General features: G+C 39.8%; 2 protein-coding genes across 8 annotated transcripts; one reads left to right on the top strand and one right to left on the bottom strand.

Annotated features, from left to right (window-relative positions):
- Positions 1 to 411: 411 nt before the first annotated feature.
- On the top strand, positions 412 to 6,332 carry ndnl2 (necdin-like 2). 5 transcript variants are annotated; one of them, XM_026367341.1, is made up of 12 exons: positions 437 to 471; positions 788 to 847; positions 3,035 to 3,098; positions 3,320 to 3,442; positions 3,548 to 3,611; positions 4,069 to 4,148; positions 4,250 to 4,344; positions 4,454 to 4,533; positions 4,648 to 4,690; positions 5,060 to 5,122; positions 5,622 to 5,736; positions 5,853 to 6,332. In XM_026367341.1, the coding sequence occupies exons 4-12, from the start codon at positions 3,338 to 3,340 to the stop codon at positions 5,946 to 5,948; spliced, it is 741 nt and encodes a 246-aa protein (XP_026223126.1). In that variant the 5' UTR covers positions 437 to 471; positions 788 to 847; positions 3,035 to 3,098; positions 3,320 to 3,337; the 3' UTR covers positions 5,949 to 6,332. The 5 variants fall into 5 exon arrangements, with proteins under 5 accessions (XP_026223125.1, XP_026223121.1, XP_026223122.1 ...); XM_026367340.1 differs by lacking the exon at positions 3,035 to 3,098 and having other exon boundaries at positions 412 to 471; positions 4,457 to 4,533; XM_026367336.1 differs by lacking the exon at positions 3,035 to 3,098 and having other exon boundaries at positions 412 to 471.
- LOC113167022 (6-phosphofructo-2-kinase/fructose-2,6-bisphosphatase-like) lies at positions 6,102 to 25,936 on the bottom strand. Of its 3 annotated transcripts, XR_003299251.1 has the most exons (15): positions 23,282 to 24,035; positions 21,204 to 21,329; positions 19,331 to 19,427; positions 19,111 to 19,177; positions 18,917 to 18,991; positions 18,769 to 18,825; positions 17,692 to 17,813; positions 15,496 to 15,703; positions 15,261 to 15,407; positions 15,002 to 15,106; positions 9,687 to 9,816; positions 9,369 to 9,431; positions 8,508 to 8,572; positions 7,311 to 7,791; positions 6,102 to 7,274 (listed from the first exon to the last, which is right to left on the bottom strand). XR_003299251.1 is itself a non-coding variant. In XM_026367333.1 (14 exons), exons 1-14 carry the CDS (start codon positions 25,155 to 25,157, stop codon positions 7,732 to 7,734), a joined length of 1,404 nt encoding a protein of 467 aa, XP_026223118.1. In that variant the 5' UTR covers positions 25,158 to 25,936; the 3' UTR covers positions 6,102 to 7,731. The 3 variants fall into 3 exon arrangements, 2 of the variants coding, with proteins under 2 accessions (XP_026223118.1, XP_026223117.1); XM_026367333.1 differs by lacking the exon at positions 23,282 to 24,035 and adding an exon at positions 25,076 to 25,936 and having other exon boundaries at positions 6,102 to 7,791; XM_026367332.1 differs by having other exon boundaries at positions 6,102 to 7,791.
- Between the last annotated feature and the right edge of the window lie 37 nt (positions 25,937 to 25,973).

The following is a 25,973-nucleotide window of genomic DNA, read 5'->3' as shown; positions in this document are numbered from 1 at the left end:
AGAATAAAATCTCTAAAAATGATGCGTATGCATATTCCCTTGACAGTGGAGACTAACAGACAGCATTCAGGACTTAAACGTACTTGCACTACCTCTAAACGCTTTTCGCAGGCTAACTAAAATATACTAAAATATCTCTATATATAATTCTATATAGAAAACTTTAAAAAAATGAATGTGAATTCAATGTGAATGTGTGATGATTTTTCGAAATGGGCGTTTTAGTCTCACTTAAATGAGTTTAATTCTTAAATCCATAATTGTATTAAATTAAAAATTCACAGAAAGTCTCTGTATGTATGTATGTATAATTATGAATATATTTGATTTTGTTACACAGTTTTGTCGTTGATTTTGTTATTGTTCATTATTTCAATAAAGCAAAAAAAAAAAAAAAAAAAAAACTGTGAGCGCCTTTGCGTCATCAGTAAGGGCCGCAGTAGCGGGAACAAATGAAGAGTCGATATTTAGGTGAATTGAGTGACTATTTTCTGTAAGGAGGTTGTTTAACGCGTTGTGGTGTAAGTGCATTCTGCGAAAACGGAGAAGAAACTGTTTAACGTTGTCTAGCTTTGACTACTTTTGTGACAGCTTCTTGTAAAACAATCTCAATACACATAATTCAAACAATTACTTGGCTAACATAACTTTAGCAACAGTGTTTGCAGTTTCACTTCCGTGTTTCTAGAACAATTTTATTCTGTTTTGAGCGTGTGTTGTGTTGTTTAAAGTTATCAGACTTTCTTTTAGAGCTGACTGTCGTTGTATTTTTGTGCTTACCTGGCAGAGTGTTGCTATGACGCAGAGAAAGAGGCTTTCCAACACACAGAGCTCCTTTCAGAGCAGAGTAAGTGATTTTCTTCCGTCGTGACAAGAAACATAGAGGGAGTCCAAACACAGATAAAATTATACATGTTGCAGCAATCTTTTGCTCATTGTTTATGTATACTTTGAGATAAAATACCATTAGTGAGTGAAGGTTTTGCTGTGCTCAGTAAAATTCTTTCTGCTGTGTAGTCTAATTCAATGGCCTTTAGGAAGCCATAGGAATGCAACCTTAATTTTCTATTGGTTAGTCTGTTGATATCTTGAAGATCATTTAGACATGTTTATGACATCAAAATACACTAACAGATAATTAATTCAAACAAATTACTTACTAACATAGCACGGGCAGTTTAAGATAGATAGATAGATAGATAGATAGATAGACTTTATTCATCCCACGATGGGGAAATTCTTCTGTCTACAGCAGCAAGGTGACATTAAATAGAATAGAAAAAGCAGTATAGACTGGACAGCATCAATATTAACTACACAAGAAAAAATAAATTAAATTAGAGGACAATTAAGTTAATTTGAACAGACATAAACAACAACAGCAACAACAAATGAAATACACTGTGTAGGTACATAGTGTGTCACTGTAGTACTGTGTTGGACCTGCGGAATGACCTGCGGTAGCGCTCCTTCTTGCACTGTGGGTGTAACAGTCTCGTGCTGAAGGAGCTGGTCAGAGCCTCTACAGTTTGGTGCAGAGGGTGGGAGGGGTTATCCATGATGGATGTTAGTCTAGCCAACATACTCCTGTCCGCCACTTCCTTCGATGGACTCCAGTGTGCAGCCCAGCACAGAGCCGGCCTTCTTAACCAGTTTGTTAAGCCTCTTCCTGTCTCTGCCTGTACTGCCCCCTGCCCCCTGCCCAGCTCACAATTCCATAAAGGACTGGTGAGGCCACCACAGTGTCATAAAAAGTCCTTAGCAGCTGTCTGGACACACCAAAAGACCTCAGTCTCCTCAGCAGGTGAAGGCGACTCTGGCCCTTCTTGTACAGAGCGTCCGTGTTGCTAGACCAGTGTTAAGGTGAACACCCAGGTATTTAAATGTGTCCACAATCTCAATGTTTGAGCCCTGGATGTTCACCGGTGTGTGTGGTGGAGGGGACCTCCTGAAGTCAAGAACCAGCTCCTTTGTTTTGCTGATGTTTAGGATCAGGTGGTTATTTTCACACCAGCCCACAAAGTCAGAGATGACCCTCCTGTACTCCTGCTTGTATCCCCCCGGATACACAGCCAACAATGGCACTGTCATCTGAGAACTTCTGTAGGTGACAGTGGTGGGAGTTGTATTTAAAGTCAGATGTGTACAGTGTGAACAGAATAGGGGAGAGCACAGTTCCTATCAGACACACAGTCACGCAGCCTCACAAACTGTGGCCTGTCTGTGAGGTAGTTGATGGTCCAAGCAGCCAGAATTTGGTCCACGCCTGCCACCTCCAGCTTCCTCCTCAGCAGTGATGGCTGGATGGTGTTGAAAGCACTGGAGAAATAAAAAAACATGACTCTCACAGTGCTCCCAGGGGACTCCAGGTGAGACAGGGCCAGATGCTGCAGGTAGATGATGGCGTCATCCACCCCGATGCCTGGTCGACATGCAAACTGCAGCGGGTCCAGTACTGAGCTCACCTGGGTGCGGAGGTGGCTGAGGACGATCCTCTCCATAGCTTTTATCAGGTGGGAGGTTAAGGTGACGGGTCTGAAGTGGTTCAACTCCTTAGGATGAGGTACTTTTGGAACTGGAACCAGGCAGGAAGTCCTCCACAGAACTGGTACTTTCTCCAGGCTGAGGCTCATGTTAAATATGGACAGGACCACTTCACAGAGCTGGTCTGCACACTCCCTGAGGAGCCTGGAGCTGATGTTATCAGGGCCTGTTACCTTCCTGACCTTTGTCCTCCTTAACTCCCTCCTAACCTGGTTCAGAGTGAGGCAGAGGGGGGTAGGTGGTGGCTGGTCTGGAGCTGTGGGCTGTTGGGGGGGGGGTCCCTTTGTTGTGGTTGGAGGAAGGGCAGAGTGGACTGCTTGGTCATGAGGTGTGAACAGCTGCAGCTGGGAGGAGACGCCTGGACTGGAAAGGTGTGGAGAGGGGGCTGTGTGGATGGAGATTAGGGGCTGGGCAGAATCAAATCTGTTAAAGAACATGTTCAGTTCATTTGCCCAGGCTTGGTAACCTGTGATCTGGCGACCATTTGCAGCCTCACCATGGCCTGAGATGTGTTTTAGACCTCTCTACACATCACGGACGTTGTTCTGTTCCAGGTGATGCTCCAACTTCTTCCTGTAGCTGTTTTTGCACCTTCTGATTTTGTATTTTAAGTCCCTCTGTACTCTGCGCAGTTCCTCCTTGTCCCCCAAATCATTAAATCATTCAGACAATTCAGCAGGGAAAGTAAATCAGCTCATGCTTTCTGTTTCTGATTATAACAGTGGGGTTTATTAGACATTTCGACAGTGGTCTTAATCTCAGTTTCTATATACAGAGGCAACCCAGCACCTTCATGGCTCAAGAGGAAGATGATGACGACCCATCCTTTACTCAGCCGAGTACCTCACAGGTCCAGAGAGGGCTAGAGAAACTCTCAGCAGCACAAGTTGACCAAAAGGTAAAAACCAACCTGGAATCAACACAGAGTAATTGTTAATCATCCAAAATATATTTTTCTTAATGATTGACTGTCTCTACTGTCACATGACTATCCTTCATGTAGACAGCTGAGGTAGTGCAGTATTTCCTGGTAAAGGACCAAAAGAAGATTCCTATACGTCGAGCAGGTACACTGCAATAACAAAAATCATACAAGTTCAGTGCATGTCACAATTTATCTAATAAATAAAATAAAAGTAATTGTGTCAGACTGCACTTGTCTGGTATGTTTGGTCTTTAAAGAGGATGAGTAGTGGGACCTGTGGTAAGCAGTCATACCTGTTAATATGTTATTATCAATACCAATCTTACCAGTGTATTTGGTGTTATTTCATATTGTGTTTTGATTGGGTTATTTTAGTGTAGAGTTCTAACCAGTCACACTGAGGGATTGTGTCCTAAATCTGTGGTCTCAATAGTCCCAACTCAGCAGTTAGTGGATGTCTCAAGATGTACACATCAGTTGTCATTTTTTACTGCCCAAACCTACACAGTACAGAGAGGCCTAAAGATGTTATATAGTAAATTGTCTGATGTACATTTTCACACACTGAAAAAGAGTTGGTTTTTTTTTTGTCTTTTCAGATCTTGTGAAACACGTATTGAAAGAATATAGAAGCATCTACCCTGAGATTATGAAGAGGGCAGCACGCACTTTTGACCAGGTTCAGTGGGAGGGGGTCAGAGGCAGCACAGCAATCAGCTTAATATTGTCATATTACAGAAATATCATTAACTGAAAATACTACTTTCTCCACACTACCAGGTATTTGGCCTTAAACTGATTGAAATTGACACAAAAAATCATATGTACATACTGATTAATAAGTTAGAAACAGCTGAGGGAGCCCCACCAATCAAGTAAGTATATATTTTTATATATATTTTTAGCTTTGTATTATCTTTATTCATTTCATCAACTATGTCAGTAATTATATAACCTAAATTATCATCTTCTTTGCGTGTTAAGTAGCCCTAGCAATCCAAAGATGGCTCTGCTGTTTGTGATTCTCAGTGTTATCTTCATGAAAGGAGGTGTTGTCAAAGAAAGTGAGTGATTAACCATTGTTCTGTCCAACCAGGAGTCAATACATAGTGTCATAGTCTATTTATCATATTTTCGTTGTGCTTTCAAAAGTGTCTGCTTTTTGTTTTGATTTATAGATGTCATCTGGAATACTCTCAAGAAGCTCCGTGTTGACCCAGCGTAAGGCAACATTTTTATGTTTCACCCCTGGATTACAGCTGGGCAATAAAATGATTAAGATCTATCGCAAAAAAACTCTTCCTAGATAGAAATTTAGATCATGGTTCGGTATAACTTTGGTAGAACCCATTCCATGCACCTGTTGACAACACAAAAAGCTAATGAAATTGAGAATAGTGACGCACGAACCAATCATGTAGCTGGAAAAGTTACAGTTAGTTATATGATGATACATATATCTATGTTGACCAATATGAAAAAATAAATAATTTTTTGCATATCTATGTGTGTAGATGATGATTATTTCTACTATCATTATTTTGAGGATGTTTCTGTCCATCATCTGTTCTGTTGACAACATTTCTCCAGAGACAAACATGAGGAGTTTGGTGACGTGAAGAAGGTGCTCACTGACGAGTTTGTGCGTCAGAGGTAAGAATGAAGTTATGTGCTCAGATCAGGTTAAGTTATCTCTGTTCTTACAGTTAATTTGTCATGAAAATGCATGTAGAAACCTGAGTAACCTGATTTGTTCACATGTACACACACACGTGAACAAATCACGTAATCTTCTGTGAGCAGAAGGTCACAAGTTCCATTCTGACTCGGGTCACTGTACTGGTGTGTTCAGAGCCAGTGTCTGTCAGACTGTAGACTCTGGTTTATACCACACCACAGAGCAGAAGGAGAGTGGAATAAAACTAGACCACTTCAGCAGAGTGGCTAGACCAACAGTCCCTCCACACATTATCACATTATGTTCTTGTTCATGGCTGATTCGTTTTATTCGTTTGCTCGCATTTCCACATTCAGATCAGGTCAGCTGAAACCTTGACTGATGTTTCACTTATAATTGTTCCCACTGCTTCTTGTTCAGTTCTTTGTATTCAGTTGTTTTAGTTGACTATAAATGATTGCTGTCTGTGTGTAGGTACCTGGAGTATGTGCGAATCCCTCACACAGAACCAGTTGAGCATGAATTCCACTGGGGTCAACGTGCTGATTTAGAAGTGTCAAAGGCCAAAATCCTGGAGTTCATTGGTCAAGTATGTATTTGTCTGAATGAGATTTCAAAGCAAAGACTCAGTTTACCTGCCTGCTGTTACATGTGGACATTAAGGTGAAAGTTTGTGACTAATGATGATTTGGTTTTTGATGTCAGCTTCATGAACAGGACCCTCAGAGCTGGATTCAGCAGTACAGAGAGGCCCACTCCAGCTCCACCTCAGCCCAACCCAACAACAGCAGCCAGAGATAACTGTCTTGCCTGTCCACTTGCTTTTGGCTGCATTTAATTTTATTCTGCCTGTAGCTCTGTTAGATTAAAAAAAAAAAAAACTTTTTCTTATATATTCAACCTTAAGAACAACTTTAATGTTCGTGCTGTGCATGTAATCTCACCAGACACCAGCAGCAGGTATACTTTTTTATTGAATTGCCTGGACCTTCAGATTACAATTATTCTTTCAAGTTTATAGAATAAAATGTTTTATAACATATTGAACATTCCAGTTGCTACATTTTACAGAACTCAAGACACACAGGCCAAATTGCACATTTGCACAAGCTGTGACCCTACTGACAGTTTAATCTGACCCAAGAGAGAAAATAAAGGTAATGATCTGAAGATAAGAACTCTGAACAACTCAGTCTTTTAAATGTTTGTTTTCACACACGCTGGTGACAATGTGAGGTAAGACATACATGCATTTATTTACTGTTGTGCTGGTGTTTCTGTGAGAAGGATCCCCTGAGGAAATTACATTTTCTAACCCCCACAACCCCAGGTGAGAGAAACTAAGATTAATGACTAATGCAAACACCAGAGGCTCTCACTGAAACCAAAGCTAGGTTTGACCAGTGTAAATCATGGTAAATTCATCTTAACAGCCTTTTTCAGAGCTCAACGAGTAAACCTGGAGTTAATAGCCATTTCATAACTAGTTTCATTAGTTATCAAAGATCACTGATGTGGGACTAAGTGAAGGCCCACAAAGAACCTGCTTCATGCTGCAGGCCCCTAGATCTAAACATAAGACTAAATTAAATCTTATCACAACAGTCGCACTACTCTAAACATAGACACAGGCAGTGTAGCTCACTAAGTTGCCAGCCATCTGAAATATATCTTTTTACAAATCACATCTTAAAATGGCCCATGGCAGCTAAGAACATACAACAGTGCACACTGGTCTGTACGAGTGTCTGTATTTAAGCTCCTCAGGATAATCATGGACTGTATGTTTGAGTTGTGTGAGGCACATCATGGTATCGTTCAGATGAAATGCTAAATGTCCAACTGAGTATTGCTAAGGAAATCCACTGTACTCTTAAAAATAGATGTACAAGGTGAAAAACTGTACAATAAAAAACAAAAAACTATTGCATAGAGGAGATTTAAAAAAAAAAAGAGGTACTTTGGACAGAACCATGCTAGCTGTTCCCAATTTCCAGTTTCCAGTCTTTATCCTAAGGTAGTCTAACTTACTATGTTTCTAACTTAAAATGTTTCTGCGAATTGGACGGACAGATGTGAGGGTGGCTGGAGTTTGATGAGCAAGCCTCCAAAATATTGATGTAGCACCTGAACATTCTTTCACCACTATTCAACATTACGCACCTGAACATTCTTTCACCACTATTCAACATTACAAGTTTTATCTTTGTGCCACTGTGACGAGACCAAGCCACAGCCACTCAAACACCAAAGCTGTTTGCCTCCTGTGAATAATCACAAAATCACACAGTCCTGATTGTGTGAATAATTTAACAGTGGTTAATGTCTGAGTAGAGATGTGGGAGAGGAACGAAAAAGAAACAGTTATATATTGCTTTGGCCAGTGTTGTGCAGTATAGGCTGACTGTTTACAGTAGAGAAAGCCTCTTATTTAAACTACACATTTGGCTTCAGTCCTGCATTCTCTAGTGCATTTACAATGGAAACAGGCTGACACCTTTTCACTCATGTTCTCCAAACAATGATCACCATGATTACTTCAACTGAAAAGTCCACTATCCATCCAAGCTCCCCATTGTGTCCTCTAGATATGGTCTGGGACTGTCTCTAATGCCTCCTCTGGGTCTCTGTCCACATCCACGTTCTGCAAAAGAAGCAAATGCATATACTGTAGTGCCTTTAAGAATGTGGAGAAATGTAGGCCTGTATGTCTTTTTTTTTACTTTCAAGCTGTCATAGCCTAACTCATACAACATCTGATAAGTTCCATCTACATAGTAATTCTGAAATTTATTTGTTTAGACTTAGTTTTTTCTTCCAGAAGATTTGGCAAAGTCGATGCTTGGAGTGTGCAGATGATTTATTCATTACTTCTCTCTTGACTTCTCTGCTCACTAACTAATTATTTTCTACAAACTCGATCATAAAATGTGGTGTTCAGGGGTTACAGCTGACTCAGCTGCAGGTGTGTCCTGTACAATATAGTTTTAAATATTTAAATGTGCTTGTATTTTGATAATTTTGGATTAAATAAATAATTCTGTTAAGTCTAACTTGGTTCCACTAATGGTTTTATTAGTAGACTCATTTATGTTTTGTTTAATATTACTATGATATTAAATAGGTTTCAGACTGTCAAAGAAAGACAAAACCACAGATTTGTGTGCTTGGGTGTGCTGCCTGTTTGCTAATATGACATTCTCTTGTTGCTTTCACGCTGCATTTCATCAAGACAATTAGGATTAGTTGTTTTTCCCTTTGACGTCTATGACACTGATGCTGTGGTACAAGACCACTCTCAAAAAACTACCTGCCATCCTCTATATGTTTTTGAAATAAATGAAGAAATAGTTATTTTACCACCGGTTTGTCTCTGTGTGTGTTGACAGCTTCAATGTTGAGGCAGACAGATTCCACTTTACAACCTGTGAGAAACAGACAAAGCAACAAAGAAAGGCTGTGATTATTGAAGAACATCAGACTCTTCTTTTGGGACTATACAACTCAACTCATTGTGCAGGCTCTAGTCATATCTTGGTTTGACTACTGCACTGTCTCACTGACAGGGTCAACAGCTGCACCATCAAACCCCTCCAGATGATCTAAAATGCAGCAACACGTCTCATTTTTGATCAACCAAAAGGGACACCACTTTTCAGATCTTTGCACTGGCTTCCTGTAGCTGCCTGCATCAGGTTCAAAGCCCAGACCCTACAAGGTGGTTAGCTCAACAGCACCGGCTTACCCGAACTCTCTCTCATCCTGGTCTACAATCCCTCCCTCCCACTGCACTTTGCAAGCAAACAATGTCTTGTGGTCCCTTCACCTCACAAGATCCCAGGCAAAACCTTTCAGCTCAGTGGTGGAAGGACCTAATCACCTCTGCATGCTCAGCTGCCTCACTGTCAACTTTCAAAAACTTGCTGATAACTCTTCTGAATCTTTCTCTGCAGTTTAATCTTTCGCTGCACTTACACCATAAAAACGTATTCCATGCTCTTCCTAGAGCACTTTACTTTAAAGTTCTTCTCCTTGAAATAGATATTTGCTTGCTTTGTACCTCACTTGTAAGCTGCTTTTTGCTAAAAGTGTCAATGACTAAATGTAAGACGGGAGACATAGTGCTACTGACACATGAGGACATTAAAGGAAGAAGCAGTGGAAACAACAGGAGACACAATTGGAGCTGTCAGTGTGTACATGTTACACAGAGAGACTGACCGTAGGCGACTGGTGTGAGTTTCAGAACTGTGTGGAGAGGACACTTGAGGTAGGGCAGCTCATCTGAAACAAGGAAAGAGAAAGGTCATCACACAATGATGTGATGTTTTGTATGTTGTATTTTTATAGAAAAAATCATTCAATAATTTCTTCAATTAGCTGTGCTCTGTAAAAGGAAATACAATTTTGGACAACAGCAAAGCTCTGTGACCAGGACAATAAAATACATGTAGCACACATTAGTTGGATAAAGTCAGTGTTGGTTTGGTTCTTTTTAAGAGATAATGGGACAAATGCTTTGGAATGTCTTGTTCTCACTAGCACTCTTGTCCAGAAAGTAGGCCAGGAGACACCTCATAACAGCTTGGTGACAGATGACTAAAACGTTCTCCTGCCTCTCCAGCTCCATGATGACTGGCTCCAGACGCTGGACAAGGTCCTCGTATGACTGGTGCACAGACATGGGATGGACAACAACATGCCATGTTAAACTGTTCACACAAGTTGAGATTTCCAGAGAATGTTTACTGAGGTTCCACACAAACACAAACATTATTAAAAAAGAATTCATTGAAGTTTTGCTGCTTTTCTCTGTCATTAAAAGCCTAGCATCTTTGGATCTTGAACTGTGGTTGAGCAACACATAGGAATGTGGATTTTTTGAAAAACAGAACATCTAACTGACAGGAACTACAAAACAACTGACAACAACTAACTGAAATATCCCTAGTGATGTTCCATCATCTTTGTTATTGCGATTGTTACCACAAAAAGTAGGAAGTAGATAAAACTGACCTAGTAGGTTTACCTACTTGTAAATAAAACAACTACTCCTGCTAAAAGGTGGGCAGCCTAGCTCAGCAGAGAACCTTTAACAGCCTTATCCTCTAAACCTAAAGCCTAAACAAATAAAAGCCTAAACCTCCTGTCCCTTACTCTGAGTTTTTAACTGAATTCTCAGAGTTTCTATCTGATTTAGTTCTTAGTGCAGATAAAGTCATTATAGTGGTTTGACTTTAATATCCATGTAGATGTTGATGATAACTGCCTCAACACTGCATTTAATTCACTATTAGACTCCATTGGTTTTACCCAAAATGTAAATAAACCCACTCACTGTTTTAATCACACCCTTGAGCTTATTCTGGCATACTATGTGGAAGTTGATCAGTTAAAGTCTTTCACCAAAACCCTCTTTTATCTGACCATTTCCTAATTTCATTTGAACTTACACTACCAAACTTTACTAAACCTACAGATAAGATTCACTACAGTGGATGTTTATGTGAAAATGCTGTTGACAAATTTAAGGAACTGATTCCATCTTTTATTTCAGAGCCATGTACCAACACAGAGGAAGGCAGTTATTTCAATGTTACTATTGATGTTACTGTGGACTATCTTGTTAATAGTACTGGTGCTTCACTTGGAACAATACTTGATACTGTTGCTCCTCTGAAAAAGAAGCTAGAAAGACAGAGGAAGTTAGCTCCATGGTACAATTCACAAATCCGTAGCTTAAAGCAGAAATCTCGTAAGTTGGAAAGGAGGTGGCGTTCCACCAATTTAGATGAATATTGCCTAGCCTGGAAAGATAGTTTAATAATATATAAAAAAGCCCTCCGTAAAGCTAGAATTTTATATTACTCCTCATTAATAGAGGCAAATAAGAACAACCCCAGATTTCTGTTCAGCACTGTAGCCAGGCTGACAAAGAGTCATAGCTCGGTTGAGCCTAGTATTCCCTCAACTCTCAGCAGCAATGACTTCATGAATTTCTTTACAAATAAAATCATAACTATTAGAGAAAAAATCAGATCCTCCCTGCATATAGCATGGATTGTACAACAACTCTAGATTCATCTGCAAGACCACGCTCGTACTTAGACTGCTTCCTCCCCGTAGATTATTCTGAATTAATTTCAGTAATTAATTCCTCTAAACCCCATATGTCAAAGTCAAGGCCCGCGTGTAATTATATCCGGCCCGCGAGATCATTTCTATATTATTGTTATTAATGGCCCGGCGATATGAAGGGCCAGTAACACAATAAACTACAGATCCCATAATGCAGCGCTTCAGCTGCCTTGCCGAACACATTCCACGTTAATCAAGTCTAGTTTATGATGCTGCAAGTTATTATGAAGCTGGTCCTCAGGATGCCAAGTAATGTTGAACCATATCGGCACAACGGTGTTCACAAATACGCACTTTGCTGATAAACTGAGTTCTCACGGAGCTTTGGTGACTTTGACGAACAAGAAAATCATTTTGCCGTCGATTTGGAAACTGCACCTGTGCAGATTCAGACGGAGCTGATTGAGCTGCAGTTTAATGACTGAAGGTAAAGTAGGACACTGCAGGACCTGCACAGTTTATTCACTCCATTCCCGTAGAAATGTCCCAGCTCCGTCCACATGAGGCTCGAACCTTGTTTATGTTTGGTAGCACAAATCTTAGTGAGAAGCTCTTCTCAGTGATGAAGTCTAACAAAACAGCACACAGGAGTCGTCTCACTGGTGAGAACCTACAGTCCATCCTGAGAATCTCCACAACACAGAATTTTTATAATTTTGACAGGATATATTTTTATGGAGAGTAAAATCTTTTGGGATATTTAAAATTTAACTTTATTTTTTATATAAAATGACATAAGATTAAAGAAATTTGAATGTTTGTTCTTTTAATGTTTACTTTATTTCTAACTTGTATAATTTAGACAGGATATATTTTTATAGAAAGCAAAATAGTATAAGTTATTTAAGGTTTATGTTTAAAAAAGTTAAGTTTTAAAAGTTTTAGTGTGTTCAATAAATGTTTATTCTGTTCGGCCCGCGACCTAAAGTGTGTTTTGGATTTTGGCCCCCTGTGCAATTGAGTTTGACACCCCTGCTCTAAACCATCAACATGTCTCTTAGATCCCATCCCGACCAGACTCCTCAAGGATGTCTTACCTTTGATCAGCGCATCCATATTAGATCAGATCAATCTGTCTTCACAAATAGGCTACGTACCACAGGCTTTTAAGGTTGCTGTAGTCATGTCCCTGCTCAAAAAGCCTACTCTGGACTCAGGGGTCTTAGCGAATTATAGACCAATATCCAATCTGCCCTTTATCTTTAAAATCCTTGAAAAGATAGTTTCTAAGCAATTGTATGACCACCTGCGTAGCAATAACTTGTATGAACATTTCCAGTCAGGATTTAGAGTACATCATAGTACAGAAACAGCACTGGTAAAGGTTACTGAAGATCTTCTATTAGCTTCAGACAATAGACTACTCTCTATACTCGTCATGTTAGATCTTAGTGCTGCATTCGACACTATAGATCACAACATTTTATTACACAGACTGGAACATGTCATTGGGATCAAAGGAACAGCACTAGAGTGGTTTAAATCGTATCTATCAGATAGATTTCCATTTGTACATGTTAATGATGAGTCTTCCATGCACAGCAAAGTCAGCTATGGAGTTCCACAGAAATCTGTGCTTGGACCAATTCTTTTCACTTTATATATGTCCCCTTTAGGCAATATTATTAGGAAACACTGTTTCCTAATAATATAATTATTAGGGTATCATCTTCATAACAATTTCCATTGTTATGCAGATGATACCCAGCTATACTTATCTATGAAACCAGGAGGAACTATTCAATTAGTCAAACTTCAAGCATGCTTAAAAGACGTAAAGACCTGGATGTCCTCCAATTTCCTTCTCCTAAATCCAGACAAGACCGAGGTTATACTGTTTGGGCCTAAAAATCTCAGAGACACTATGTCTAATCACATTCTCACCATTGATGACTTAGTAATGGCCTCAAGAAATACTGTAAGAAATCTAGGAGTTATCTTTGATCAGGATATCTCCTTCACGTCACACATCAAAGATATCTCAAGAATTGCCTTTTTTCACCTAAGAAACATTGCTAAAATTAGGAGCATCCTGTCCCAAAGTGATGCTGAAATACTCTAACAATGCATTTGTTACTTCCAGACTGGACTATTGTAATTCCTTATTAATAGGATGTCCCAATAACTCATTAAAGAGCCTCCAGTTAATCCAAAATGCTGCAGCCAGATCATATTTCTCCCACGTTAGCTTCTCTCCATTGGCTCCCTGTAAAATCCAGAATTGAATTTAAAATTCTTCTCCTCACTTATAAATCCCTTAATAATCAGGCTCCTCTTATCTTAAAGACCTCATAGTTCCATATCTTCCAAGCAGAACTCTACGTTCTCAGGCTGCAGGTTTACTTGTGGTTCCTAGAGTTTCCAAATGTAGAATGGGAGGCAGAGCCTTTAGCTACCAAGCCCCTCTCCTGTGGAACCAGCTCCAAGTTCAGGTTCGGGAGGCAGACACCCTCTCTACATTTAAGACTAGATTTAAAACTTTCCTTTTTTATAAAGCTTATAGTTAAAGCTGGATCAGGTGACTCTGAACCATCTCTTAGGTATGCTGATATAGCTTAGTCTGCTGGGGGACCTCTACTGATAAACTGACCTCCTCTCCTCTCTCCTTTCTCCTGTATCAATGCAAATGCCACCATTGCATGTCATTAACTTTGTGTCTTCTCTCTCTTTTAGTTGTGTTTCCTCCTCTCTGTCTTCCTCTCTCTGTACTTGTCTGCAGGTATCCTCAGCCTGAAGCTGTACATCTCCAGAATCCAGTTCACCTGCCCAATGTTATTGCTGCTTGTTGTTGTCTTATTGCCTGCTGTTCTTTTCTCTCTTCTCTTTCCACTCACCCCAACCGGTCGAGGCAGATGGCCGCCCACCGGCCGCCTGGTTCTGCTGGAGGTTTCTTCCTCTAAAGGGAGTTTTTCCTCTCCACTGTTGCCTAAAGCTTGCTCAAATGGGATTGTTGGGTTTTCTCTATAATTTTTTGTATAAATATTTTCTGTAAGGTTTTAAACCTTACACTGTAAAGTGCCTTGAAATAACTTCTGTTGTAAATTGGCGCTATAAAAATAAAACTGAATTGAATTGAATTAAAGGAATTCACATGACTTGGTAAATATAACTTTAAGTCACATATATAAACATGTATAGTTATAGATTAACCCATATAACTTTATTAATAATAATGAATACTTTATTAATCCCCTTGGGGAAATTGCAGTTGGACAGCTGCTAGACAGTACATGTTGGTGCTACTACAGGGTTTCAGTGTCTTGTCCAAGGAAATCTCAACAACTAGCCAGGAAGAACTGGGAATTGAACCACTCACCCTGGGGTTCATAGATGACTGCTCTACCACCTGAGCTACTGCCACCCCAAACATTACATTAAAAGACACTGCAATTCCCTACACTCTTTACACAATCTAAACATAATGCACAATATCTCTACTCTGAAATTGTAACTGTGTATAACTAAATATGTTGCGTCTGAGAAAAGAGCCTGTGAGCCAAAGGTTGCTGGTTCAACCCTACAGACCAAGGTGTAAAAGTAAAAGCAGTAAAGCTACCCTGAATAAATAAATAATTTAAAAAAGTCACCAGCTCAGTCTATCCAATAGAACTCAGAGGAACATTTCACAACCATCCAACATTGTAACTCAACAGATGCTGTCAGGATGTGACAGCATCTGTTGAGTTATAATATTTCTGCTCCTGGCTAACACTCACCTCTCCTTTAGGGTAGCGGTAGCGATATTTGTCCTGGTCCCTAAGCGCAAACTCCTCTGGGTAATTTTTCTGAATCTCCTCATAAGTCATCTCCTCACAGACCCCCTGAGGCAACGAACACAGAAACACAAACTTTCTCACCCGCACAGGAAGAAACCAGCAGAAAACGAAGCATGAAAATAGCTATAAAATTACATGTATGTAAGAGAACTTTAGAAACAGAACTACACGTTTTTATGCGTCCATTATACACCCTTACAGCATCTATCTCGTTGAGGGCCTTCCACTGTTCATACTGGGCTCCCAGAGACTCTGCAGTCTGAATGGTCCTCTTCATGTGGCTCGTCCACACCTTCAGGTCACTGATACACTGCCCACGCATGTATGCACCAAGAGCACTGGCAAACTGCGAGGACATGAAAATAGAAACACAGTTTATTGTGTGCTATCCAGACACATGACAAACACACACACACAGACCAGAGTCTCCTCACCTTTGTCCCACGAGATGAAAGTCCAGAGTCTCCCCCAATACGACCCAAGAGGTTGAGTTCGCTCTCTCCATGGCGACACAAGTATATGGATCTTGGAGTAACATGGATGTTCATGAGGTAGTAGACTATCCTGCTCTGAATGTGATCTTGCACCCGGTTCACCAGGTATCGGCTTCCAACATTAAAGATCTTGATGTAAGAAAGGTTCCTGCAGAAAGTCAACAAACAGAACAGCAGGACACTGAAGGTGCAGTCAGTCATTTCTTCATCTTCATATATCCTCTTCTTATATTTCATATTAAGGATGAAATAGGACTTGGAAAAAGTGGTACTACACACTGAGTTCCTGCCTGGTCCAATCCAAACTAAATATTTGAATAATGAGATGTACAAACAAAACTTTATGTAAACCAGTGGTTTGCACCGTGTTGTGAAGCCTCTGTATTTACATTCATATTTACACTCCTCAAGAGTGTTCTCTTTTACCATAGACAGAGTTCTTTGTTCATCCACTTTAGTTGTCTTCTATGGTCATCCAGGCTTTTTTCCAATGTTGATCTCATCAGCTCCTACTTTTTAGGAATATTTTAAACTGTTCCACCTAATAATGGCCTCCCTCACTTTTATATACAACTCTTTGGATCTAATGTTAAGAGTTCTAGTGAAAAGCTACGAGATGCAAATGTATCACTCAGAACAACCTTCAGGTCTTATATCCGCTTAGTGTTGGAGTAACAAGGGAACAGGCCATGGCCACATCAGGCCATGCAACTGCTTGTCAGCCATTTGTTCCATTATTTTTACGCCCCCCAAAATGGGCATGTGTGTATGAAAATGGCTGTAACATCTTGCATGTTTCATTTCAAATTCAATGGGGTGCTGTACAGAGGATAAATTACAAAAAAGTACTACAAAAGTACTCTGATAATTTGAAATAAACATCTTTACAAATCTGTGAATTCTTTGTTAGTTTCAGTTCACTAAGAATAATTAATGACTGACCTTTTTTATATTTGTGTTATTGTCAATGTAGAAAAATTGTACAGAGAGTTATCCTTTTACATTTGTTTCTCTCGTGGAACTGCCATTTGTTATAAATTAAAGTGACTCTTGTGAAACTTTTCTTTTTCTCTTACTTTAGGATGCTCCGGCATGATGTCACAACTGCCACTCTTACGTCTTTAGTTACAAATAGAAAAACATCTCCCTCCCATCTGCAATCTATAAAAAGAACTGTATGTGTTGGATTCTTTTAAGTTTTTCCTCTGTCAGCTGCTGTGTTGAGGAATGCATGCTCCATTGATGCTTCAGAAAATAAACTACTGCCTTATTAATCTCCCTAAGAAGTTTGTTACAGAAATTGTCCTATTAGTCAACACAATCTATATATACAGACAAAAGACTATAAAGACAAAAAAACAACAATATGCTCCATACAAAAAGATACACACACAGTACTTGATAGTGAGGCACTTTCATTATTGTTTTTTCCTTGGAATATATGGAGAAAACCCCCCCATTAAAATATAATAATATAATGGAATAATAATGGAATTACTGAATTCCTCTGCTGTTTTTGACTGTTGTTCATCCCACAAACTTTCTAACGTCCAAAGTATTTATTGCCTGGTTGATTTTGCCATTTCCGAGGTGTACCGTGGCTGTCAGAAAAGTGGACAAATCAGAAAAACCCTGGATCCCTCGTCAGTGATAATATACCTCAGCTGGCACATTTTCCTTTTGTTGCTAGAGCGTTACCTTGAGAGTTTGACCTAATTACAAAACAACTATTTCTATTAAATTTTATTTGTATAGTGCCAAATCACAACAGAAGTCATCTAAAGCCACTTTACAGTGTAAGGTTCAAGACCTTCCAAATAATGAATACCTAACTCAAATTAACTACAATAAATATGACACAATTTACTTTAGAAATTGTGACCTGATAGCTACAAGAGTACATCAGCACTATTGACTGAGCTGCATAACACAACTCTACAACAGCAAATGCTTATTACATCTCCAAAAAAATTTAATGAGCCACATCTGTCGCTTTTTTTTGTAATGCATATTTTCAATTCTGAAGCCTTTACTAAACATTAAATGATGCATCATGCACACAGCATCAACATGTTACAAATAGCTGAATCAAATGCTGTTCTTAGAACATTGGATTGGCATTACAGATGCTGTTACCTGTCTTTGCTGTCGTCCAGTGGAACATAGGTCAACTTGTAACAGTCGATCCTCTTCAGGAAGTCAGCCACAGCCTCCTCTTTGTCACAGTTTACATAATCCGGACTGCTCAGCTTCACTTGCTGTTAGAGAGAGTGTGAAGGATTGAGAGTGACACAAACTACAGTGTATGTCTTCATCTTATGCAAGTACAGGACTTAGTGTGGTTCATTCAAAAACATTATATACTGTGTGTTCCGCAGTGGATCCAACAAAATCTCTTCAAAGCACAAATCCAGTGCAACTTCATGAAATTTGTTTGTATTTTATTGATATGTATGAGTTGGTTTTCTCAATGTGGTTTTCCAAGTACTCTAGATGTAGATGCATGTTTTGTGGTCATTTACTAAACACACAGACAACTAATTAAATAAATTATGTAAACTAAATATATAAGCCTTTGGGCCAGAAACTTTAACAAATACAAAACACATGTAGGGCTCGGTGATGTCACCAAGTATCTGCTCTTTGCTTGGGTGAGAACAGGATTTAAGAACATTTTAAAGTTACACTAATGTCAGTGGTCTGATGTAACTGTAAAAATACTACTAGTAAAAATTCCACTGCTGAGAGAATGGCTGGGTTTTTGAGCAGACTCTCTCCTTCAGATTAAACTACCTGTTTGACTCAGATGAGAGTAGAAAGCAGCTTAAAAGTATCTCAGGTTAGTTTATATTGAACTGTAGCTCTGGGCTAGAGAATTGGATCCAGCACAGATTTCTGCTGTGGAGCCCAATGGCTCTGAATTATTTGTAGGCAATACAATCAAATACTGACTTAGTGTTATCTTGAGGAAATGGTTCCTGGAATTAAGTCATATGAACAATATACAGCATATAGCAGCTAGTTGACACAGGCACTGACACACAGTCTACTGTTTTGTAACAATTACTGTGCCAGAACGCACCAAGACACACGAGCTTGCAGTGTGTGACTCGCAACCAGAGCAAGCTAAGTTAACTCGGTTGCACCAATAACTAGTAAGATACACACCGGGTCTTGGCACACACACACACACACACACACACACACACTTACTTTAATATTCTCAGCAATAATTTCTGGATCATCGCATATTGACTCCACATAGAATACCTGAAGAAGTAGAAAATGTCTTATAAATTCTAGCAGAATGTGAATGTAGTTTTATTTCCATGTTGCAACAGAGCGGAACCTTGAAACGGACCTTGTAACCGTTTTCTTTGGCAAAGCTGAGGATGAGCTCTCTGCGCTCTGGGGTGGTGTTGGTTGCATCAAAAACCTTTTAGGGACAAATCAGACTGTTTCACTCTCTTCTCACACTGTAATTGACACATTGGTATTAATCAAATATTGATTAAAGCTGCTTGAAGACTGTTATTGCTGTTAGATTCTACTCACCACAACCTGACCCTGCTCTCTTGTGAAGTAGTCACAAACATCTTTTAGGGCAGCGATGGCACATGCCCTGCACAAATAACAGTTTGATTTGAAGTCTAGTTACACACTGACACTTTTATACTTTTACATATTTAATATAGTTATAAGTTAAGTTATATTTCAAGCAGTTGTGACATGTAGAGTAAAAGCAGTGAGAGCCTATGAAGCTGAAGAGTCATACTTGCGTATTTTCATGGCCTCTGTGTTGTCAGGTCTAAAGAACTCATAGCTGTTGTATGAACGGGTGGCATCTCTTCTGTACTGTCCAACATTGAACACTGTAAAAAAAAGCAACAACAACAAAAAAAAAAACATGGTTGCAGCTGCCCTGAACATCTAGTATACGTTTGATATAACAAAAATACTGGTTTATTCAGACTTTTCCTACACAAGTCAAGATACTAGTACAGTTTGTTTGAGACATAATTTCATCTTTATTTATTCATCATTCTTTCCCTTCTAATTTCTTTTAGTTAAAATTATTTGAAATTATTATTATCTGAATCTTGCATTGTATCATCTTCTGTGAGGAACGCTGGGGAAACCATGGTTTACAGTTAAACTTAGAAGGCTAAAGCTAGTAAAGGGAGAGGCGTTCATGAATGGGACAAAAGAAAGGCTTAAGGGGGAAAATATAGGTTTAACAGGGAGGTGAACAAGACTAAACCCTCCCTCTACATTGAATGTTTTTTTAAGGATGATTTACCTAATTTGAAAGATAAAGGGGCAGTCCAAACACTATCACTATCCCAATGACCTGGCTCCAGCTCACTGGCTCCACAGCAGGGGCCTGGGTCTTCCTCCCAGCCCCCAACAATAATACCTGGTTGTTCAAGAATCAGAACCCTTGCAAAGCAGCAGGACCAGGCTCTGCCTATTCCTCCGGCCTGAGGCACTGCACTGACAAACTCTCTCCAGTATTTAAAACATCTATAATAACCCACTAATAGAAAGTAGAAATAGATACAATTTACAAAATTCACCATTGTCTTTGAACTAACACACAATTCTTGAATTGAATTCTTTGCAGATTGTCGAACTCTGTAGTTTTCTCTGGACCCCTTCCCAATCTCATCAGGGATGACATGTTTAGCTGCATGTCATTTAATCACTGGCTGTGATGGTGGTGTGCCCCAAACAACGTGGGCTGATTAGAAAAGACAGCATTCATCCCACTTTAGATGGTGCGTCTCTAGTATCTAGAAATATAGCTGAGTTTATTAGACGACCTAAACCCAAACATCTCAGAGTGGAGCCCAGGACACGGAGACACAGTCTTACTTGCCTTTCTTCAGTTTCCTTTCAGCTGGCACCTCCCCCCCAAAACTACCAAATCCCCATAGAGACAGTGTCTGCTCCCCGACCACCTAAATTATATATATCAAAAGCCAACATTAGAGGAGTGCTTCATAAGAACTTAATACAAATAAAGACTACTCCTCTCAAAGAACAAAATAAAAACAATTAAATGTGGACTGTTAAATATCAGATCTCTCACACTCACTCTCACTAAATCCCTGTTGGTACATGATTTGATTAGTAACTGTCAAATAAAAGTCATATTAATTATCATGTTCCTACAAGCATAGAGGGTGAAGGAGTAGCAGCAATCTTCCACTCAAGCTTATTAATCAATCCCAGACCTAAACATAGTTTGAATTCATTTGAGAGCCTCACTCTTAGCCTCTCTGATCCAAACTCAAAAACAAAGTCCTGTTTGTTATTGTGTACCGTCGTCCTGTCCCTTACTCTGAGTTTTTAACTGAATTCTCAGAATTTCTGATCTAGTTCTTAGTGCACATAAAATCATTATAGTGGGTGACTTTAACATCCATGTAGATGTTCATAATAACTGCCTCAACACTGCATTTAATTCACTGTTAGTCTCAAATATGTTTTGATCCCTTGATCTTGTTTTGACATATGATGTTGAAATTGGTCATTTAATAGTTTTTCCCCAAAACCCTCTTTTATCTGGCCATTTTTAATAACATTTAAGTTTACTGTAACTTTATTTCACCTAAAAAAACATTTCACTACACTTCAGATCATACCTTTGGTTGTGACGCCAATCCAGTTCAGATATCTAGTGAGCTTTTTAGAGATGTAGGTTTTTCCTCGTGCTGGCAGTCCCACCATCACGATCATGGTTGGGGAGTTGGTGAACTGGGGCACTGACGCTGAAACACACAATCACAAAGACAGTCATAAATTACCTGTGGAGCACATGCAGACAATTAAATTGTATAAATATTCCAGTACAGAGTGAAATACAAAGATGTGGAGAGTGTGGAAAACACGAGAGAGAGACAGTCAAAGAAGATAATTAGCCCTGTTTCCATTATAGGGACGTTTCTTGGGACCAGTCTTTTGTAGGGTTTAGTGTTCTTCCTCTACATGTATTTCCACTGGAGAAATCAGGATCTAGTACTGGACCATAGCTCTAAACCCTAAAGAAGTCCCCAGTCTGGATGTAGTACTTTCAGAAGATTCTGAATTTATCATAAGCTGTTTTACCATATTAACTCTTGATTATGTTGGGAGAATTGGGTCTGGACATAGTGTGGAGTTGTGCTGTGGAGACTGAGTCAAAAAGCATTCTTGCATGGAAACTCCTCTTGATATCAGCCAGTGTAGAGCATGCTGGAGGCACTATGTTACACAGTGGAGATCACACTCTGATATTACCTAGATTTTGCAATGGGAGGCTCGCACGATAAAGTTTGGGTAATCTCCCAGTTATCTGACTCGGACATTTGCATTCTCACATGCAGCTTATCCAGGTAATTTTTCAGAAAGTTCAGGGGTCCAGTGTATGTCTATAAGCAGAAAGAGTGGGGCCTGCTATTCTGAGTGGCGCTGATAGGTCAGATAGCACCTAGCATTTCGCACATGCAGCTAATGAGAATTGTTGATTGTTTTGCTTTATACAATAAAGCAATAACTGACCTATAGGTTACAGCTGTAATTTTCATTTGAATACAAATGCTGATAGTAGGGTGTGAGTGTCAGGAGTTGAGTGGGTTGGGACTGTGGTGGGCTACTTTGTTTAAGCTTCCAGGGGCCTTGGCCCTTCTATGGAAATGCAAATCACAGTGCACTAGTGGTACTCTTAACCTAGGCCTGGTTCTTGAAAGAACCTACTGGTGGAGATGCATTCTGAATGTTGTACAGTCATGCTCACTTGCCACTACTCCTCCTAGCTCTGTCACATAATTCACATTGCATTCCCATATCCCTTGTCAGTCTGACAGTATCAGCAACAGCACTGAGAAATACACTATTTGGCCACTTTATTAGGTACACCTGTATAATCTTATACAACTCAATACAGCAGGAGTACATTATATTAACAGGTGTTTCTCATGTTTAGTCCAAAACTTTAGAAACACATCTTAACACCTCTAATTTAATGTATAGTAGAATTATCACCTTTTTTTTTCAACAAAAACTGAGAAATTATAACCTTCTACAAGTAGAATCTGTGGAGAGCTGCTTTATTGGATTGCTAGATAAGTTACATTAGATTGTACAGGTGTACCTAATAAACTGGCAAGTAAGTATATATTCCTCTGGAATTTCTGTTCATTATGCGTGATTACACGTGATTACAAGATGACCCTTCAGACTGATCTTGTGACCCCTTCGGAGAAGCTAACTCATATGTCGGGAACCCTGAGCTAAACTACTGAATGGTATCTAACGTTAATGCATCAGTAATTATAATTCAGCAATATGATTATTCATTATTCATAAATTTAATGCCTCAAACTGCTTCCTCCATCTATTAAAAATCCAGATACAATCTAATATTAGTCTCCAGCGATATTTTAGTCTAGAATGACAACAAACAACAACAAAGAACATTTGTAGTTTGTATCAATTCTTGGGATTATCCCATTAAGTTCCAAGAGGAGGGTGTACGTACACACGTCTTGCATGGGGTGAGTGACCTTCTGGTCTCTCACATAGGGGGACGCTGTGCTCTACAAACAGTAAATAGGCTAATCCTCTGAAGCGAGAAAAACTCACTCTGCTCTCAAAAACGGTCTCACACCTAGTATCAACATGTCAAACTCAAGTGAGGTGGTACAAAGAAAACAATGTAGTATTAGTGCGTGTGTGTACTCACAGCCTCTGCGTTGGCTCAGCCTGCTAGTCATCCATGGCCCCCAGGTCTTCTCCAGAGGATTTTGAGTAAGTGTGCTTTCTGTTTTTGACATTGCTCCTACAACCAAGTGTGTGTGTGTGTGTGTGAATATAGAACTCTGTATTGTGTGTGTTTGTGTATGTGAGGAGCTCTCCAGGTGAGCATACAGATTTTTTACTTTCTCAAAACAACTATGGCAGTGTGGGAGTGGCTTGACAGTCAGCACACCTCTTTGGCATGTTGCAGAAGATGGAGTAGCTCTCACTGGTCAGAGGAACTGTCACTCACCTTTACAGTTCCACTGAATCCAGAATGAGGTCATCTACCAATCAGTAAGTACATCACTGGACACTAAACTACCCCCACATGGCAACCAATCCAATCATGCTGAGCAGCTCTATTGTTATTTGTTGTTCAAAGAATCAATCCAGCTGTGTGTGTGAGTGTGTGTGTGAAGTGAGCACTCCTTTGCACTACTTTGTGTGTTCTTGGTGACTGCTGCATATTGTGATATGATACCTTTACTTTTTAAATCTGAGTACTGGTAATGCTTATATTAAGATAAGAAAAAACCTTTATTAGTCCCACAATGGGGAAATTGCATTTTTACAACAGCTTAAGTACACTAGAACGTCAGAAAGATAGTCTGACCAAAGGGGCTTAATTAAAGACGAAAGACTAAACTGGCACAGTCTGAGATAAATAAACTATAAAACCTGATAGTACAACCAGTACAGTAATAAATAAAATATATACATGTATGTACAGTATATGTAGCAGTGTGAGTATTCATATTTTATAAGCTTATACAATCACAATTTGTAAAGTAACAACAACATTTCATTGCATTTTGCTTCCCTTTGTTTATCTGACTGTGATTTGTGCTTACGTGGTAATGAATGCCTTATAATAATATTTGCATTGAAACACTAAGAGACATTTCTGCTCTGTAATAGTATTTGGACTTTAGATAATGAGCGTACTTTTTCCAGTGGTGGACTGCGTACTCTGACAAGGTAACCACTCAGTCTGTTAAAGAAATGTTCTGCATAAGCTCTACAAGACACCCACTTCATTTAATACGGAAAATGTTTCATTCATTCATCATCGCGCAGTGTGTGAGTGTGAGTGTATGACAGCCTGACTACACGTTTTCCACCTCACCTGTGCTATCACACCGCACGCGCCTGCGCCGCCGCAGTGGAGACACTTTCTGCTTGGATTCCATGTGTTGGTTCACGCTGTGACCATAAGCCACATGGGCCCCCAACTCATCTCACGACCCCCTATCCTCCTCCTCCCTAGATTAAAACAATTGCAGGAACAGACTCTCCACTGTTTCCTTCGCCCTGACTCACCACACTGCTAAGCTGCTGCAGGGGGAAACAAGCCGCTCATACCGCAGCCCAACATGCTGGTAGGTAAATCCTACAGACTATCGCGAAACCACTACAGCGCTTACATACCTGTGCAACAGTGAAAGAGCGCGCCGGTGGCGGAATTATCATGACGGGTTTTTTTGTTGTTGTTTTTATTGACCTTTGCTACCTGGGAAGGTGGTGATGCATACGCGCTATCAATGAACAACAATTTACGTCACGGGTTTGCGCACGCGCACATCATCTGTGTCTTCCACTGTGAATGAAAAAAGAAGGAAGGGTGCTGCGCGCGCCATGATGTCCGTGTTTGTATCTTTTTACATAATGAAGCTGCTGATTTATAACCTGGAACTTCATTCCCCACCGTCAGTTCTGTGTGCGTGTCACTGTCACTCACCATGCGGCCGCTGGAACAGGAACGTCCTTCCCGCGCCCCTCTGCAACTCGGCCCCGTGTTGCGTAATTGCCGCCCCGTTCATCCTCCAAATCTATTCCAGTCGGACAGTCTGTGTGTAGCATGTATGGACAGACTGTGTTGGCCCTGCCCTTGCTCCGTTACTGTGTGATGATTGCTCGATAGGCAACTTGCACAGTTGCAGGTTAACAAATAGTCTAAAGTAAAATGTTATTCCTCCTCCTGAGTGTGCTCTTTTCGGGTAGTATTCCGTGCCTAAGGTCGTCTGCATGGGAAACAAGTCCACCAGGTTTACGTCCGCGCAGCCGCCCCTCACCTCCTCTGTGAATGACAATAAAAACATAGGAGTGTGTGTGGTCACCGACAGCCACGACTGGCTTGACTGGACTTCTCGCACCCCATCAAAGGTCTGTTTAAGAGTTAAGACTTGGTTTTACAGTTATGGTCAGAGCAAAGTTTAGTTACAGGTTATGTTAGGGTAAGGATTGCATTTAGGTTGTTAGTTGTTATCAGAAGTGGCCTTATGATGCTTAATTTTATAGGGTTTATAGGGTTTATATTGAAAAAACGGATGCAATCATTTTAGCATATGACACCTGTACATTTGGTGTCACTGTTGTCTTTAGTGTAGTAGAACCCTATATCTACTGTATCTAATCTCTCTGATTAAGATTTGTTTTATTATTGTTTTAATCTGTTCACCATCTCTGCACAACAACTTGCAGGGAATTTAGCTGATTTCTTCTTACAGAACAGCTTCAACTCAGATATGTTGGTTATTTTTCTGCATGGATCGCTTCAGGTACTTTCACAGCATTTCTGAAGGATCAAGGTTAAGTCAGTGGCCGTAAAAATAACATTTATTCTACTTTAACCAGAT

This window comes from Anabas testudineus, chromosome 7, assembly GCF_900324465.2.
Source record: "Anabas testudineus chromosome 7, fAnaTes1.2, whole genome shotgun sequence".
NCBI classification, from domain to species: domain Eukaryota; kingdom Metazoa; phylum Chordata; class Actinopteri; order Anabantiformes; family Anabantidae; genus Anabas; species Anabas testudineus.
The sequence above is the reverse complement of the archived record's forward strand: the minus strand, read 5'-3'. Positions and strand labels throughout refer to the sequence as shown.

Excerpts from the sequence above, each read along its gene's own strand:
- ndnl2 (XM_026367336.1), top strand. The coding sequence starts at position 797 with ATGACGCAGAGAAAGAGGCTTTCCAACACACAGAGCTCCTTTCAGAGC. Across the intron at positions 3,443-3,547 it reads CAGCACAAGTTGACCAAAAG|ACAGCTGAGGTAGTGCAGTA; the intron begins GTAAAAACCAAC and ends TCCTTCATGTAG. Across the intron at positions 3,612-4,068 it reads GATTCCTATACGTCGAGCAG|ATCTTGTGAAACACGTATTG; the intron begins GTACACTGCAAT and ends TTGTCTTTTCAG.
- LOC113167022 (XM_026367332.1), bottom strand. The coding sequence starts at position 23,372 with ATGTCAAAAACAGAAAGCACACTTACTCAAAATCCTCTGGAGAAGACC. Across the intron at positions 18,992-19,110 it reads GAGAGCAGGGTCAGGTTGTG|GTTTTTGATGCAACCAACAC; the intron begins GTGAGTAGAATC and ends TGTCCCTAAAAG. Across the intron at positions 9,817-15,001 it reads ACCGCTACCCTAAAGGAGAG|TCATACGAGGACCTTGTCCA; the intron begins GTGAGTGTTAGC and ends TCTGTGCACCAG.